The sequence below is a fragment of the Sinocyclocheilus rhinocerous genome, unplaced genomic scaffold, assembly GCF_001515625.1.
Source record: "Sinocyclocheilus rhinocerous isolate Xijiao unplaced genomic scaffold, SAMN03320098_v1.1 scaffold1716, whole genome shotgun sequence".
NCBI lineage: Eukaryota > Metazoa > Chordata > Actinopteri > Cypriniformes > Cyprinidae > Sinocyclocheilus > Sinocyclocheilus rhinocerous.
In genome coordinates, this window is record NW_015657977.1 from 212,855 (window position 1) to 230,515 (window position 17,661).

At 36.6% G+C, this 17,661-nt stretch overlaps 2 protein-coding genes across 4 annotated transcripts in view; one reads left to right on the forward strand and one right to left on the reverse strand.

The window, feature by feature from the left end:
- The window catches only part of LOC107721968 (meiosis-specific coiled-coil domain-containing protein MEIOC-like), a 9,614-nt gene extending 7,201 nt beyond the window's left edge, over positions 1 to 2,413 (forward strand). For 2 of the 3 annotated variants that reach the window (XM_016530199.1, XM_016530200.1), the window contains one exon: positions 1,109 to 2,413. In XM_016530199.1, coding sequence (XP_016385685.1) covers positions 1,109 to 1,311 — 203 coding nt within the window. In that variant the 3' untranslated portion in view covers positions 1,312 to 2,413. The remainder of the gene's footprint in view (positions 1 to 1,108) is intronic. The other variant, XM_016530201.1, reaches the window with a different exon arrangement.
- Positions 2,414 to 4,487: 2,074 nt separating this feature from the next.
- On the reverse strand, positions 4,488 to 6,891 carry LOC107721961 (coiled-coil domain-containing protein 43). Its single transcript, XM_016530189.1, has 5 exons — positions 6,689 to 6,891; positions 6,124 to 6,217; positions 5,207 to 5,342; positions 5,024 to 5,073; positions 4,488 to 4,889 (listed from the first exon to the last, which is right to left on the reverse strand). The coding sequence occupies exons 1-5, from the start codon at positions 6,860 to 6,862 to the stop codon at positions 4,702 to 4,704; spliced, it is 642 nt and encodes a 213-aa protein (XP_016385675.1). The 5' UTR covers positions 6,863 to 6,891; the 3' UTR covers positions 4,488 to 4,701.
- Positions 6,892 to 17,661: the final 10,770 nt, after the last annotated feature.

Here is a 17,661-nt window from a genome sequence, read left to right on the forward strand (position 1 = left end):
CATTCTTTCTATGAGGGTTGCGCTTCACTAAATAAAATGATTTCATAAATACCTGTTTACAATAAGCACTTATTCGCGTGTACACAGGAGAAAGTTTGAGGGTGCACACACGTAATATCTGATCAGCGCAGAGCCATGATCACTATATATATATATATATATATATGGGAGAGCAAGCCCGCTGCAAGCCAAGAGATTCGTGCTGGCACCCTCTCGTATTACAATAATGCACTCTTTACATTTGCCATTAAAATAACTCCAAAAACAGCTTCAAATGAACTATGAAAACAAGAATAAAGTCGTAAAAGCTGCAATCCATTTCTTATTGGTTAAAATGAACGGAGACTATCTCGTGTTTTTCTGTGGGTGCTCAGGGATCGGCGCCTATGCCCTTAGCACTTTCTTAAAACCTCCCAGCTTTTCTGCCGTCTTTTCACACAAAACAAAACTACTCTGCGTGATGTGCGCACATGAGACTGTTACTTAAAACTGTGCTTTATGCTACAGTATTTATTTATCATCAGTTGTTCAAATCGTGGTAATCGAATACAGTTATAATGATAATTAAAATATGAAACGGTAATACTAACCGTGGGGAATTTTATCATGATTTATCGTCAAACCGGTAATCGTTACATCCCTACTCAAACCTGCCAATCTAAAGAAAACGCTGTGTATGGCGTTTGAGGTAATTTATGAATTACCATAGACTTATAGTCTAAATAAAACAATTTGCAACTATTACTGTTATTACACTTGCATACAAAACTTCGCATTATGCTTGTTATAGAGTGCGTGACATCACATGCACTACCGCTGGTGGCAGTAGACGGTTGTCACAGCGACCGTCACAGCCCTAATATTCATTAAAATAATTCATTTTACCATGGTGAATTAGCCAAGGGTAATGGTTGTTCTGGGTGACTGCCACTAGGGGGAGAAATGCGACAATTGTATCCAAATGTCGGAGACAGTGGAAAGGTGGCTTAAGTAAGTGGAAGATGGCAGGGCTCGGTAAAGTCCCATTCAGCCTTAGTTTTACTGCTCAGTAACAAAACATTTGCTTAGTTAATATAGATGTATCTTGTGTGTTTTTCACATCTCACAGAGATCCTTCTGTTGGCTTCTGCAGTGAAGGACCTGTGCAGCAACACCAGAAAGGCCCGGACCGCTCTTTGGTGTGCATTGCAAATGACTTTGCCCAAAACAAACAGTTACCTAGAGGAGAGAGACGAGATGGGTACCTGCTCCCCTTTAGGTCAAGACAGTCCTGAGCAAAGCAGCTTGGAGAGAGCACTGACTACCCTGTGATCACTTTCCGGCAGGTATACATTTTTTTGTGTGTGTCTGTTTTTTGACACAAAGTAACATTGATCTAACCTGTCGAAAAAGCCACAAGAGGTGATGGGATTGCATTTTAAGAAGAATGAATGAGTTATTTAAGTTATTCCACTAAAGTGATACGTTAGGCTCAGTTGTGGGCAGCAGATGGAATTCTTAGTTCATTAATATTTATCAGTCTTCTGTGAAAACCACCAATCAGATTATAATCAAATTCTCCAAAACACATGGAATTATGGCAGTAAGATCAGTACTAAGCTATTTTGTCCAAGGACCCCAGAAGAACTGCCAGTAAAAACAAGACGTTTTGAGAGAGTATGAACGAATGATTTAACAGTGACAGAAAGAGAGATGAAATCAGAAGAGGGACCTTTTAACTGGTTTATGGTGATAATGGAACAGAATGTATGGCAAGAGTAAGATCTGTGGCTTTAGAGGATAATGGGATATTTTCGCCCAGTTGACCTAGAAATGTATAAATAGTTAAACAGAAAGCAAAAATTATTTGAGTTCAAGTTTTTTTTTTTTTGACAGTTTAATTAGTGTCTCCTACAATCTATTCAAAATCCTCAGCTAATTTTAGGTCCAGTGATACACACATTCAGGTAACAACAGTATTTATGATCAACAGGACGTGTTCCAGTTGTCCTTTTATTATTTTACTTATTTATAAACATGATTCTTTGGCATCAGTACTTGGTTTTTAGTGGTCTCCCTGGATAAGCAATGATAATCGCAAATCTTTCCTAAATCGGTTTTGTTTTTTGGAAAATTTGAAAGTGAATTTATTTATTTGCAATTTGTTTATCTCAATTCTGAATTCAACTCAGTATTTCATTCTCTGTTTTTCCATGTATGTATGTATGTATGTGGTCAATCTGTCTTATGCAACTCGTTAGAAGATCTATTGAGTAGCTGAGAGTAACATCATTCATGGACTGAAATAAATGATGTCAACGACATGCTATTAGAAAATGCTAGACTGATATAGTTCATGACGTGTACTCGTATTGCTTTTGTTTCTTTGCTTATGCTTTTGTTGAAGTTTAACAATTAAACTAAAACACAAAATCCCAGAACTCACAGAGTGGTGCGTAAAACTACTGTTTATTTAATTAATCATTGATTCAAAATACAATGGTAATCAATGCTCTAATTAAACAAAAAATGCAGATCACAGTCTGTATAAAACGAAACCACTGGTAAAATCATTCAGTAAAACTACAGTGAGTTTGACTGTTATGATAAACTTGCCAAAACCAGTTGGTTGGCTGAGTTATGAAAACCATTTGTAAACAAGTTCCTCACTCTCATTCAGTTCTGAAAATCCTAAACATTTACCCAGCAAATAATAAATTTTTCCTTAAATGCCCACTGATATCAAGCAGTTGAGACTTAACAGAATAAACATAAACTGAAGAGTGTACCTTGCTAGATGATTTCCATTATAAAATCATTTGGATATTTTTCATGTTTGACACCTGAATATGGCCAAGATTTGACATTTAAGTTGTGTTGATGTAAAGAAAACCATCAGAGGTAAGCGAAGCAGTGTTTGGATAGATGAAAACAGTTTCACCAGTCATCAGTGTTTAAGAGTCCGAGCTCTTATTGCATAATAATAGAAGATTCATTGAGAAATTATAACATCTTCAGCAATCGGCAGTGACACCCAGAGTTTACAAGCAAAGTATAGCTTCTGATGTTCCCTTTAAATCAAACTGAGTCTGTAGGATAAAAAAAAGCATCTACCATTTGCCTAACAACATCAAATTTAAAAACCGCACCTTGTGGCTGTGGTAGAAAACCTAGTTATATTAGTCAAGAGTGAACACATTCATTTACACAGCTCAATTTATTGTACCAATTTCAGGATATTTTTGAGTACAAAATGTTAAATATTGTGGCTCTGATAAAAGAATGTCTCAATCACCTGATCTTACAAGTTAACAGACACGATCCCCCGGTTTCAGACAAGGCTTAAGCCTAGTCCCAGACTAAAACGCATGTCTGGGCTGTTTTAACTGAAAGAAACTTGCGCAGACATATCTTAAAATATGTCAGTGCCATTGTTTGTCTCAAGATGCTCACAAGTAATGTTATTTTCTAAGGCACGTTTATAAAAGATACTTAAATGTCCTAATTGAACTATGGCCTAATCCTGGCTTAACCTAAGCCCTGTCTGTGAAACCAGGCCTAAAGGTTTAAAGATATTGGTTTGCCTACAGTGCAACCTAATGTAATATATGAGAACAGAAGGCAGTCCACAAGGTAATTGGCACAATATGTAGCAGCTTCAAATGAACAGTTGTCAATTGATATATATGTGCACACATACATACCCTTCTCACTTTAGGTTCATCACTGTCCTACAATAAAAATAAAACCACAATTTAGACAGAAACATCTACCAAGGGCAATAAACATAAAACTACATATGTCGCCCCTCGCCTTCTCTCCACACTGATTAGCAGTTATGTTTCTCTGTCTTTGGGTTGTCTCTGAGCCCTCCATATATTGCTACATGACGAGAAGGCTTCCGTTGGTTTCTGAAAAAGCTTGTGAGCTGAATAAATATAGATATGTTTTTATGTCTTGAGCTGTGTGTTAAAAATCACTGGAGTGCTACTGAGGAGCAGCCTATGGAAAACATGTAAAAACACAGGTTCACAGGTTATTTGAAAGTCCCTCAAGGCAATAAGATGGGGATTTATGCTGTTTTTAGACACAAGCATGTTGGTTATCCGCTGGTAAATGTTAGAGAGTGAATTTCACTTTTAACTTTTCTAAACATGTTAAAAAGTGAATCTCATGGAAACATGTCCAGGTCACTTTAAAAAAAAAAAAAAATATATATATATATACACACACACACACCAAAAAGAAAATGAAGCATGTTTTAGGATTATGAAGATATTTTGCATAGCCACGTTATTTTCAATTTACAATTAAAATATTTATGTAATACAGTAATGACAATTAGGGGAAGTGGTCTTTAACCAAAAATTTTAATTATGGTTTTTGGGTTGAAATGCAACCTGAACATGGTTTTGACAGGTTGTGTGAGATTTACCTTTAAATGAGTAGCACAACAGTCAGCACCTGTAATAAATGAATGGGTCGTGACACAATTCTCACTCAGTTTGCTGGTTTTTGATTTGTTTTGTACAAGCCAAGAAAACAGCTAAATAGGCCCAACATTATCATTCAATAAGCAATATCGGACCCAAAACGTGATATGGATGCATATATTGTTAGTTGGGACACTGTTTGCTGAGGTCTCATTGCATTTTTCTCTTCTAGGTAAATGACCTTGGTATTGTATAGTCTGCGAAAGTTTTCGTGCTCTGTGTTTTCTGTCTATCTCTTGCGTTCTCCCTTCTGTGTGCGTTTCTTTTCTTTGTCCTTGCGTTCCTGCTTGGCTAGTTTGTCTTTCTCGCGTTGCATCTTGTCTTGTTCTTTCTTCTTCTGCGCGTCCTCTCTGGCCTGGTCACGCTGTTGTTTGCGGCGGTTCAAAACTTCCTCGACATTGGTGTTTTTGAACATGGCTGGGGCTGGCAGTGAAGGGAACAGTTCATGTAGATACAGATATTTAGTCTAATCAATGCAGATCATACTACAGCTGCTTCTACAACTGATTGTGTTTATTACACAGTAAAAGTGATGGTGTAAAAAAGGATACATTTTTCACTGGGAAGCCCCACTGCAGCTTGTTCTTCCTCATCATCTTCAGTACAAATGTTAAAGAAACTGCTTCACACTGGATCATCTGAACCCTGACCTTGAGAGAGATTCAGTGACGCGTTGTTCTCAACAAAGCATCATAGAAATACAACATTACAGCATATATGTGTTAAAAGGATATTCCTCCTCATCTGTGACATGAGCATACTGTGCCAGTAGAACCTCTTTCCTCTTCTTGGCCTCCTCTGACACCTCCTTTTGTTTGACCACAATCTGTGCCTGCTTCTCTATCAAACTGGCAATCGCCTGAACCTCATCTGAAAATAGAATAACCAAAGACAATTCCCCGCCCCCCCAAAAAAATATATATACCTTAAAAATCAAATGTTTACATCACTATTATCTTGTACTATTAAATAATACAGAGAATATTATGAAAAGAATGGGTTATACAAAAGTTGTTACACACAAAAAAGTGAGAAAATAAAAATAATAAGAATTTGTACAGCACTTCAACAGTTTGGGGTCAGTAAAATTGTTTTTGAAAAGCCTCTCATGCTCACCAAGGCTGCATTTATTTAATCAAAATACAGTAAAAATTGTGACATATTATTACAATATTAACTGTAATTCACTTTTTTATTTGAATATATTTTAATATGCAATTTATTCCAGTGATACAAAGCTGGATTTTCAGCAGTCATTACTCCAGTCTTCAGCGTCCTTCAGAAATCATTCTAATATGCTGATTTGCTGCTCAAGAAACATTTCTTATTATTATTATCAATGTTGAAAACAGTTGTGCTGCTTAGTATTTTAGAAACTGATGCCTTTTTTATTTTTTTGTAGTTCAAAAGTTTATTTGAAACCATTTTAACATTATGAATGTCATTACGGTCACGTTTGACCAGTTTAATGCTTCCTTGCTGAATAAAAGTATTAATTTCTTAAAAACAAAAATCTTACCACAAACTTTTGAACAGTAACGCATAGTGCAAACGTTTTTAGAATATGTAAACTCGGATCACTTGCACTGTTAAATGGGGTCACTTGTGAGTGTGACTGACCTTTTCTAATTTCAGCTCTCCACGCACTTACCATCTGCCTGAGTACCCTTGACCACAGATCTGCTGCAGCACTCAGTCCACTGTTTTAAGATCTGCTGGCAAACCTCCTCAAGCGTGTCTTCTTCCTACGAGAATAAAGCGAGCTCTCTTTACTAACACAAGCCTACATCGTTCATGCAAACGACTACAGTATTTGGATGGCTGCAGTGACTTCACACCATTAACACAAATCTCTCTCAGCACACACTTTACGTAAACCTACATTCAAATATAGTTTACATTTACAACATAAATGACATCTGAAAATAAGTTGCTCGTGTTCGATTATTTTTGATTAAATAACTTGGCAATAATGAACATAATACCAGTCAATGGCAACAGGCCATCAAGTTTCACACTTAAACTGCTCAAATGAAGGGCCAATTAAGGAATTCAGTTTATAATATATACATGTCTTTCTGGTTTATAATGAGTTTGTCACATCAATGGTAAAAGTGTACAGTCAGTGTTCATAACAGCAGAGTCACTCGTGTGAAATGTCTTGACAGCTGAGTTGAGCGTGCGAGCGTCGTGCATGAACATGCGCCTGCACTGACCAGAAAAGCTGAGAGAATGCCCTGAAGAGCATCCTTTTGCTCTTCATCACTTTCCTCTTCCTGAAGCACTCCGAGTATATACGCTCCATAAACTTCTCTGTCTACTTCGAGGGAGTCCAACCGCTCGTTCAGCCAGTTTTCAAACTCCCCGGCGACTTGGTTGGGTTCCGCCATCTTGCCTGGCTGGGGTCCTGATAGCGAGGGGGGATGACCGCACAGAATGCCAGACACAAATGCGTTACACTAACGTTCAAATGAAACATCCATACGCATCCTTTTCATTACGATAGAACTTGCGAACTTAGTTAATTCATTATTTATATTTAATATTTGTGTTTTTTACACGGGTAGATTAGATTTAGCTTGGTATTCATATAAGTGAGTGCCGTGTAGTACGTGTGAAAACCTTATTTAATGCTCATAATTTAAGCGCATCATGCTTTAAACATGCATTGTTTTTTATAAAGCACATGTCCTTTGCAGCAACATGAAATTAAAACAGTTGATTTTTAAACCAAAGCTCACCACTAGAGGGCAGTAGCTGCCAATTTACTACTGAAGGCGCATGTCCGGGTCCAGGTAAAGAATGCTGCTGTATTGAAAAAGCATGTGCAGGTAACTAAGCTTTTTGTATTTTAGCAATATATTAACACGTTAACATCTGGTTGTGGGCATTTATATGTTATACTTAATGTCTTTTTTTTTTTACTTAAGAATCATAATAAGGTTTAAAACCGGTGTATAAAATGAATAGATATCGCATCAATATGCTGAGGTCTACAAAATATTTTATAGAATGTTTAAGATTATGTCTATCATATTTGATGCATGAATTTCACAACTTTGCTGAAACACATGTTCCACACAATCTACTACTTGCTTCTTGCACTCTGACTGATAGTTCATACTTTTTTTTTAGTAAAATATCTTTTAGTATAATTCTAAAAATGTTGCACCCTCAGGTCATGGTACACACGTCCTTTTGCTGAGAAATCTTTAATACATTTATACAGTAAATGTAAAATCATGAAAAATAATGTTAAAATGTATGTACCAAATATGATACAACAGGTTTTTTTTTTTGAGGAATGTTTATGTGTCTCTCAATCATTGTATTGGATTGCATTATATGTTTTGCCCCTCAAAATCAAAACTACAGAGTTTTGATTATGAAGCTTTTAAATATTATCTTTCTAAGACATATTATTGGAAGATTATTATTGTGACAAATTGCACTTAAATATCAGTTGTCACTCTGTAAGTAGTCTGTATACTGTTGTAAAATATCACTGATTTACATACAAACTATCAGAATTTTATCTTACTTTTTGGCCATATAAATAACAACATCTGCACCAAATTACTGTACAATTTTTTTCTTCTTCTCTAAGTTTGGGCCTCTGACTAAAATTGAGGTGTTTTTCTTCCTCGAATGTAAGCTCCATATTCCTGCTATATCATACTATATGAACTATATGAACTATAAAAGCCGGATATATAGGCTAATACAAAACATAACACACATATGCACTTATTTTAGATTTGTGTGAAGGTTCAATAAATATTTCATAAAAAAATCCAGGAGACTGTATTTGAAGTGTCCATTGGTGTTTACAAGTCCCCTGTGTATCAAATAGTTTGTTCTGTGGTGTAACCAGAGAGAGAAAAAAAAAAAACCATACATCAGGCTTTAACAGAATTATTGTAAGGCATAAGTTCATCCAATGAACACAAACTAACACACATAAAGGAAGAGTGTAATGAATTTAACCTCTGTATTTTGTTTTTAGAAGTATTTTGAAGAAATGTGCTCATGTGTTTTCTCTTATTTAATTGTTTATGGTCTATCTGGTTGAGACACTATGAGAATCAAAAGTTTTTTTTTTTTTTTTTTTTTAAGAATTGAAAGACAAAGTTTGAGGCTCTTTGAGCATATAAGGTTTTAGTTTATATGACTGATACAGAGAAAACATGAGAGTGGAAAGATAAAATGTACTGCTTGATAAGGCCATTCCCAGGCACAAGGGTCCAGGGTCGTTGGTCTTGATGTTGCTTGTTGCTGTGGGCCACTATTTTAAGCACTATTTTTATCAAGGGGACGCAGACTGACACAAAGCGACAAGAGCCAGGGGCTGTGGCAGAGCGTGCGGGTGGGCATCGACATGCTCAGGTCCAAAGGCAAACACTCGTGCTCTCTCTGTCTCTCTTTCAGAGATATCTATCTCCCACCAGCCATCACTGAAGCCCCTCTGGGACCAATACTGTGTCCTCTCTGTCAGTATCCCGGCTATACACATCTGCATGTGACACAAACCTCCGGCTGCTTCGTGATCAGCGTGTGTGTTCTTGTGTGTGGTCGTGACTGTTTTCAGGGTGTCCTTAAAAAATATTCAAATGTATTACAGTCATGATTTATACATTTTGCTACAAGTTTGATTGCATCATATAATAATTGCTGTTAATAGTGTTCATCGTCTGTTTGATTACGTCTTTAATTGATTTTTCCGTACATTTCTGCCATATGTACATTAACTGACAATCACCACTGATAAGCTACCACTAAATATTGTAGAAACTTAATTTGCTGTAAAGTTGCTTTGCAACGATTTGTATCGTGAAAAGCGCATTAGTCTTAAACTTGAATTGAATTGAATTTATAATTTAAGGTGATGAAAGGTTAAATTTGTTAAATGTGGAGGTTTTAAATTGGAAATGAAAAGATAGGAAGCGCTTCTTATAATCATAAATGATTATGATTAAATATTACTTTCACTAACTAGATCTTTACAGTATTTTAGTTGTTACATCAAAATTTTCATCGTAATTTAAATAGCAGTTCAATTAAAGTGCAAATAAATTGAAATTAAAACTTTTTTTTAATTAAATTCCTGCAACTTCCTTCCTTCCTGTAGCTCAAACTGTAGAGCATGGCGTTAGCAACGTCAAGGTCATGGGTTCGATTCCCATGGAAAGCAAGAACTGATCAAATGTGTACTTTAAATGCAATGTCTTTGGATAAAAGTGCCTGCCAAATGCATAAATTTAAATTAGTTTTTTTTTCAGCCCTAATTATGAATAATATACAGTAGTTCAAATGACTACATTGATGAGATGTTTAAAAGAAGCCCCACTTTTCTCATTTAACATTTTTGATTATTATTGTTTTTTTTATGAAAATAAAAAGAATGGTAAAAATTGGTTTGAATGGTATTCCGTTGTTATTTTTTTTAAATTTGCATTGGAACGTCCTAAAAAATCATTAATTTAAACACGCAGAAGATATTATATTTGCTTTTTATTTGAATTTGCATGTGTGCATTTTCATGTAGTTGTGTCTGTGTGTTAGCTGTGCAAGTTCTGGCTTTATAAAGGACAGTCAGCAGTACAATAGAGATGCAGAAGGTCACATATGTAGCCATTTCCTGGCGTATGAAGTGGACGGCAGAGCAGAGGTTATCACTTTTCTTCCTCTGTCTTTCTCAGTGTGACAGCTCTGGCCTACACTATCTCTGTCCTCTTCAGACGCATGCGTCTTATCTTCAGTTTCACTCCATTCTCCAGAGCTGTCTTCCCTCAGCAAGGCAAGCAGTTCCTATTGTTTGGCCATCTTGTCTTATCGCTGCTCTGACCCCTCCTTTGGCTGTTTTCAGTTGTGTTTTACTCGTCAGTTGGTCTCGGCAAACCGGCAAACCGAGACACTGACAGCAAGAGCAGCTTGTCTAATGGAACCTCACTCTGAGGAGAAAATAACAAACAAACAATAGAGGAAGGAGTAATTCAGGAAGAGAGGTTGGGGAGTGAATAATTTTAATTCACTTTTTTATTTGAATATATTTTAATATGTAATTTATTTCTGTGATGGCAAAGCTGAATTTTCAGCAGTCATTAGTCTTCAGTGTCACATGATACTTCAGAAATCATTCGAATATGCTGATTTGGTGCTTAAGAAACATTTCTTATTATCATCAATGTTAAAAACACTTGTGCTATTTAATATTTTTGCAATATAAAAAAAAACATCACTGACCCCAAGTTAATATATATATATATATATATGTATATATATATATACTTCTCTAAGATATTGCAATTCATTTACTTCTTTGTCAAGATTATTTATATAGTTCTTTTTATAAATATTGTTTCAAAACAATTTTTTAAATCATTCTTTAATGCGAGTTAAAGGCGACTGTGGAAAGGCAATACACTTTGTAAGATGTTTAGGTGAAGAGGGAGATGCCAAATATTATCTAATTATATTATATGCAATACCTGTCAAAATGGAACGTAAATAAAAAAATACAAAAAAAAGCCCCAGCAATCTCCTTAAAATTATTTTAGAAAATCCTTATCCCATAATCACTTTTTGTAATGCCACTTTTTTTTTAAATATCTGATTGTGAAATGTTTAAAGAAGGTAATTAAGTTTATGAAAGTAATGAATTTTGCTACATTACAAATTCATTGTTTACATGCAATCAAGCCTTTGACTCGCTCACTATCTCCTTAAAATTATTTTAGAAAATCCTTATCCCATAATCACTTTTTGTAATGCCACTTTTTTTTTTAAATATCTGATTGTGAAATGTTTAAAGAAGGTAATTAAGTTTATGAAAGTAATGAATTTTGCTACATTACAAATTCATTGTTTACATGCAATCAAGCCTTTGACTCGCTCACTGGTGGCTTAAAGATTTTGAAGCACATTTCCTGAAAAGCTGCTCTCTAGGGCCTAAAGACAGAGATATACAACTCAAAAAGTGTGTAGTTTAAGTATTCAAATTGAGACGCAGTAAGCGTCTATGCTGAGAGCAAACGTCGAGACAAAACTAGAATGTCCCCGTTATAATTAACAAAGCTGCTACATTGCATACTTATAGTGTAGACAGCTCTGTTGATTATAATTGAAGCACTTTAGTTTTGTCGTTTCACATGCTAGACTATGAGAAGCAAAAAGGGTTGGACGGAAGAAGAAAGATAGAGAGGAGGTCGGAAGTAATGAGGACCTAATTAGCTTAGATTATAGAAACGGTGATGACAGAAGTGCCTGTGAGAGATATAGACACGAGCACACACACACATAACCACGTACAGAGATGATGGCTGGGGTCAAGTGGCTGGGAGGATTAGTTGGAGTGTGTGGCAGGCAAATCTCAACTGGCCCTCAGAGGCGGAAAAGTTCACCGCAACTTTGGCTCCCTGCGATCGTGGCACCGTGTCATTAATCTGGATGCGTTGGTGCGTGTAAATACACACTTGTCCTTCCCTGTAGGCGTGTGCTTGCACCTCCCTCAATTCACCCATCCAGCCCTTCTGAAATTTTTTATGGAATAAAGGCAATGAAAATGCTAGATGAATAAGGGGCTAGAGAGAAAATAAAAAAGGGTAATGAATCTGATGAATATTCAGGTGGCTGCACGGCCCGCTTCTGCCCCGGCGAGAGTTGTCTGTCAGCTATGATTCGTCTCCTCTCTTTCTTCACAGCAGCACCACAAAAACACAAAGGCTGCTTGACAGGTCTTTTTTCTGATAAATGCTCAGTTTTATGAGCATGTGAATTTGTATGATGGAGAAGAAGGGGGAGGGTGGACCAGGGAAATAACATCACAGGAATGTCATGGAAATGATATTGAATATACAGTTCTAATTATACTTCACTGTCAAGATTACTTGTATAGTGCTATTCATACATATGAAATATGTTTTAAAACAGTTTTTTATTTTCAGTTTTTGTTTTTAGTTCAGTTTTTTGCTCCATTATTCGTTTTTGTTTAATTTGTTTTATTTCAGAATTAAATTTTCAGTGTATCTGTTAGTTTTTTTTTCATTTTAGATTTAGCATTTTTAGCATTTTAAATCAAGGTATAAACTGGTGTATTTTTTAAATTATTATTATTTAATTTATTTTGGAGGGTGGACCAGGGAAATAACATCACAGGAATGTCATGGAAATGATATTGAATATACAGTTCTAATTATACTTCACTGTCAAGATTACTTGTATAGTGCTATTCATACATATGAAGTATGTTTTAAAACAGTTTTTTATTTTCAGTTTTTGTTTTTAGTTCAGTTTTTTGCTCCATCATTATTCGTTTTTGTTTAATTTGTTTTATTTCAGAATTAAATTTTCAGTGTATCTGTTAGTTTTTTTTTCATTTTAGATTTAGCATTTTAGTTTGCTAAAATCAAGGTATAAACTGGTGTATTTTTTAAATTATTATTATTTAATTTATTTTTTAAAGATTTGTCAGTAAAACTTATTTTGGTTTAGTGTTTTCGTAGCTTTGTTAGTTTGAGTTTTTTTTTTTTCAATTAATGGAATATTTATTTAGATTTGAATGTTTTAGAATTGCCAAAGTTAATGCTTTAACTCGGTGGTTCTCAACCTTTTTGACTCAAAAACCCCTCATTGTCCACAACAAACATTCAAGGGTCACATTCATTATAAAAATGACAATGCTGTTTTAAGATGAAAATGAGAATTCACCCTATCTATTTTAAACGCATTATAACTATTATGAACAATTCATCTGTGCATCTTTCTTTCTTTCTTTCTTTATTTATTTTACTTCTTAATGTTCAATCAAAATGTCATACCTGGATCTTTTGGTGAAACTGACAGACTTCACACTGGTGATGTAAGCAGGACTTCTCCAATCATTTGGTCTGCTTAAACCCTGCCCCTGCAAGCTCATGTTCATCTACCTCCATTTTTGATGGATATAACCTCGCCCTGCATTTTTTTTGGTTTCCTTTTTTGAAAATCATTACACTCAGATGTATGTCACAATACAGAAGAAAAAAATCTGTCACTACTTCTGTTTCATCACAACTCACAACTAAATTAACTTTGAATTATTTAAGTCTTTTTTGAAGCCCCCTTGGAAGTTGGCTGAGGCCCCCTAGTGGACCCTGGCCCCATGGTTGAGAACAACTACTTTAACTAACATTACATAACAAACATTTTTGTTATTGATAACACTAGGGCTGATAGTTCCACGGAAGTGAGAGTGTTGCCCAGGCCTACAGGTTGTTAGAAATGCGTGAGCCAGCTCTTTCTGGGTCATTGAACTCTTTTGACCTCTTTTGAGCTGAGTGCTCAAACTTTTCCTAGCCGGCTGTTGCTGTGCCAGATCCCATGGCTTCTGTAGAGACAGGCTGGAGATGGTGTTGACTCGGAAGCTGGGGGAAGGTGATGATGTCGGTCACTTAGCAGGAGAGGACATGTCCAGACAGTGATGAGTCCGTGGGCAAATATTTAGCCCATCCACTTCAGGAGGGGATCCAGGAAGGTTAGGGAAGCAGCAGTGTCTTTGCCAAGCCCAGAAACGTGACTTCAACCTGGGATGGAGGCCCCAGCTGCCCTGCCCCTCCCTCGCTGAATCCTCTACCCCCGTATTCAGGGTCACGGATCTCATCTCTGGACTAATATCTCAAGCAGTCCACAGATGGGGAATTAAATTGGAGAGCTGGCTCTGTATCATCTGAAGGATGAATGGATGGACGGATGGATGGAGCACAGGGTGGTAGAGGGAGGGAAGGTTAGAGAGAGGGGAAGGAGGGGATAGATAAGAGGGGCCTTTGCTGGTGATAGATGAGGAAAGCAGACAGGAACAGTGGAGGAGAAGGTGTTGGCAGAAGCAGGAGGAAAGCGAAGAGAAGCACGCCTATTTTTTTCACCTCAAACCTGATTGCAGGAAGCATATGCCGTATCCATCCATGAGAACCTATAGGTCTCACACTTACACATGCGGTTCCTGTCGCCCTTATTGCATAACATCAGCACTGTAGCTGAACATGATGTGGCGAGCAGACAACAAAGCAACGAGTCAATTAGTGGTTGATAAAAATAGTAGAGAAAAGCACTGACGTGTGGAGGTCTCTAGCTGTAGACATATCGAGAAATGACAAAATGTTTGCTTACAGTTGATATAGACCTTAGTCAGGGTAGTGCCATATTTAAATTTGGATGGTAATGAAAGCAAGGCTGTGAGGGATAGAGATACAGTAGATTAAATAGTAGATTGTTCTACTGTTTAACAACATGCCAGTTGTTCAGTTGACGAAACACCTTTCCAAAAATCTTTTAGTAGACAAGAACTCCATAAAACTGTTTTAAAAATTGTGACTTTTGAAAATGACGTGATCTAGGGCAGTGCATGGTATTGTAAAGACTTTAAGAATATCCCTCACAGCCTCGTTTTTATCAACTTAAAATTCAGTATGGCCTGTATTCAATAAAGTCTATACTATAACACTGCAAAATTAAAATGCTTCCGTTATAATTAATGGTAGCTCAGTTGCAGTTTCTTAGCTGTTTATAATGGGAATGTTGTAGTTTTACTGCATCATGTTGCTTGCGTGTGTAAATGGGGTTTTGTTTTGTGTCCTAATCCAGTTTGACAGTACAAGTGATAGAAGCGAGTGCATTTTTAAAAAATCCTGCAACAAGTGACATTAGATTTTGTCAGCCACTTGGTTTGTATTGTAGCCCTGCCTGTGCGGAAATCTCATTGGACTGAAGAGGTGCTCCTCATATTAAACATATAGAGACTGATTGTATTTAGAATCAGATAATATATGAAAATTCTACAAAGAAAGCCATGCATATGCATGTAGTTTGGTGAAGCATTACTGAAGTCATAATACAAGGTCTGTTTCATGCTTTTTGCAGTGTGACAGTGTGCGCAAATACAGAGTGAATTGTTATAATTGGCTGCTTTATGATTGATTGTGTCTTTTTCATGTTTGGTTCAAACAGACAAATTGTTTGTCATGTTGCATCTGGCTGTACTTCTGTAATTTTTGTTCAATGTTAAAAATACTTACTCCTGTTCCTGCTTAAAGTGCAGAACTATCGATAAGCCATTCATGGGTTGATTTCCTCAATATGTTAATATGGAGCTCCATGACGCTTTAGTCCCGTTTGTTTGACTGGTTATGTCAATTTCTGGCTCAACCAGTGGAATGAGTTGGGGGCAGGACTGCTGATTGGATATATGTCAGAAATACACAATCTGAGACCAGTTCATGCATTTCTAAACTAGTCTGGTCCCACTGAGCTGCTGTTCTGTCCTTAGAAATTGTTGAACATATTAATACATTTTCCTTGTCATTTGAGAATAGAACACTTTGAAAACGTATATATGAAACTTTAATTTACATTAATAGTTCATAAGTGCTTTAAAAGTTTATTTTTTTTATATACAATGAATGTCATTAGAGAGTGTTGGAGTTATAGCAGGTGTAATGTGTTTATTGTTAGTGTGTGACAGACAGGGCCACAATCACATACTCTCCTTCTCTTTTTCTCTATCTCTCTGTAAGTCTTCATCTCTCAATCCCCCTTATACACAGATACCCGTGCATTGCCAGCTGTTTGCATTTGGTGCCTCAAATATTTGCTCAGCCTGTTGTTTTTGTCTGTTCGAAACACTCCAGAAGCACATTGCACATGGCCGTCTCTCTTCCCTTTCACACATATTCTGTCTGTCCGTCTCCAATTTCTCTTTTTTCACATTCATTACAGAAACTATAGATTTGGGTGTCATTCAACGGCATGATGTGTCAGTTTCTCAACATTTTGATCAGGGGGCACAAAATATAATACAGAGTGAAGGATAATACTTAATGTAATGATTTTTTTTTATTTAATTTTTTTTTTACTTTAGAAATTGTATGGAGCCACTTTGTTCAGCAAACACGAAGAGAGATTCAGTAATCTCTTAGTGGTTCATAGGGGGCCTATGATGAAAGATAGCAGCCTGAAGACCCACTAAACGGGGACTAGCAGTGTCTATGTGCACCTTCCATAAGAGTTATTTTTAATAGTATGTTTGCAGTAAAATCAGAAGGATTGCAGCCCTTAGCATTTACGCAGTTTTAAATTGATTCAGGACTGTCGCTTCAATTCACAAGACATGGCTCAATATTTTTTTCTATGAGTAGTCCATAGGACCTTAGTGGGCCTCCATCATCAAGAGAGTCCCAGAATTTGTGAAAACCATGGATGAGAGTGAGCAGTCTTCTCCTCTGTAAAATCTTATTAACAATGTTAAAACAGCTTTGAGAGTTTCTAAAAAGGTCTGTGTGTGAGAGAGACAGACAGATAGAGAGTCACGTTTGTTTGACCCACACACCTGTCTGCTCTGAACACAGCTCTCTGGGCATCTGTCATTCACCACTGCGGGCAGCCAGTCCCGTAACTCCTGTGTGCCAACCTGCTGGTTCAACTTGCCCAATAGGAGACGGGGACTCTGTCAAAGGCCAGATGTTAACTCCCCTGTCATTTTGTGATTGGCCGGTTTGACAGTCACCCTGACCCTAATGGTGGCTCACTGCACATACAAATCACAGTCTAGCAAGCCCATAAGTCAGAGAGGATTCACTTTGAATATAACCATCTAAAACACAGTTTTCCTAAAATGTCCAGGACTTTAGTAGAATGACCTGTCAGTCCCTACATCAGAAATATGTGTACCTGCTACACAGTATGTGACTGCCTAGTTTGCCTATGTCTAGAAACAGCCCTGATCTGAATCCTTGGTACACTCTGTATAGTATAATCTGTATAGCAGTGGTCACCAACCTTTTTAGGCCCAAGATCCCTGACCTCGGCCTTTATGAAAGACAAGATCTACCTATTGAAGAATTGATAGAAAAAGACATCCCAGATTGTGCTTCAAATTTGAGGCCTTTTACTTAGTATTTTAATTAGTCATGCGCCTGTCATAGCTGATTCGGAATTCAGATTTTATTTTCTTTCTTTTTTTTTTTAACTAGCAAATGTTTCGGGATCTACTGGGACAGTGATAAAGATCTACCAGTCAATCGCGATCGACGGGTTGGCGACCACTGCTGTATAGTATACTTTGTATAGTATACCCAGACCAATACTTGCTCTTTTTTTGTCTACTTTTTGTTTTAGGTTTGGTTGTTTGTTTTGTTTTGGTTTGTTGTAGCTTTTGTTT

What these genes read in the sequence shown, in the direction of transcription:
- LOC107721961 (XM_016530189.1), bottom strand. Translation starts at nt 6,862, where the DNA reads ATGGCGGAACCCAACCAAGTCGCCGGGGAGTTTGAAAACTGGCTGAAC. An exon ending in GCATTCTCTCAGCTTTTCTG is followed by an intron (nt 6,218 to 6,688) that starts GTCAGTGCAGGC and finishes TTATTCTCGTAG; the next exon opens with GAAGAAGACACGCTTGAGGA. An exon ending in CAAGGGTACTCAGGCAGATG is followed by an intron (nt 5,343 to 6,123) that starts GTAAGTGCGTGG and finishes TTCTATTTTCAG; the next exon opens with ATGAGGTTCAGGCGATTGCC.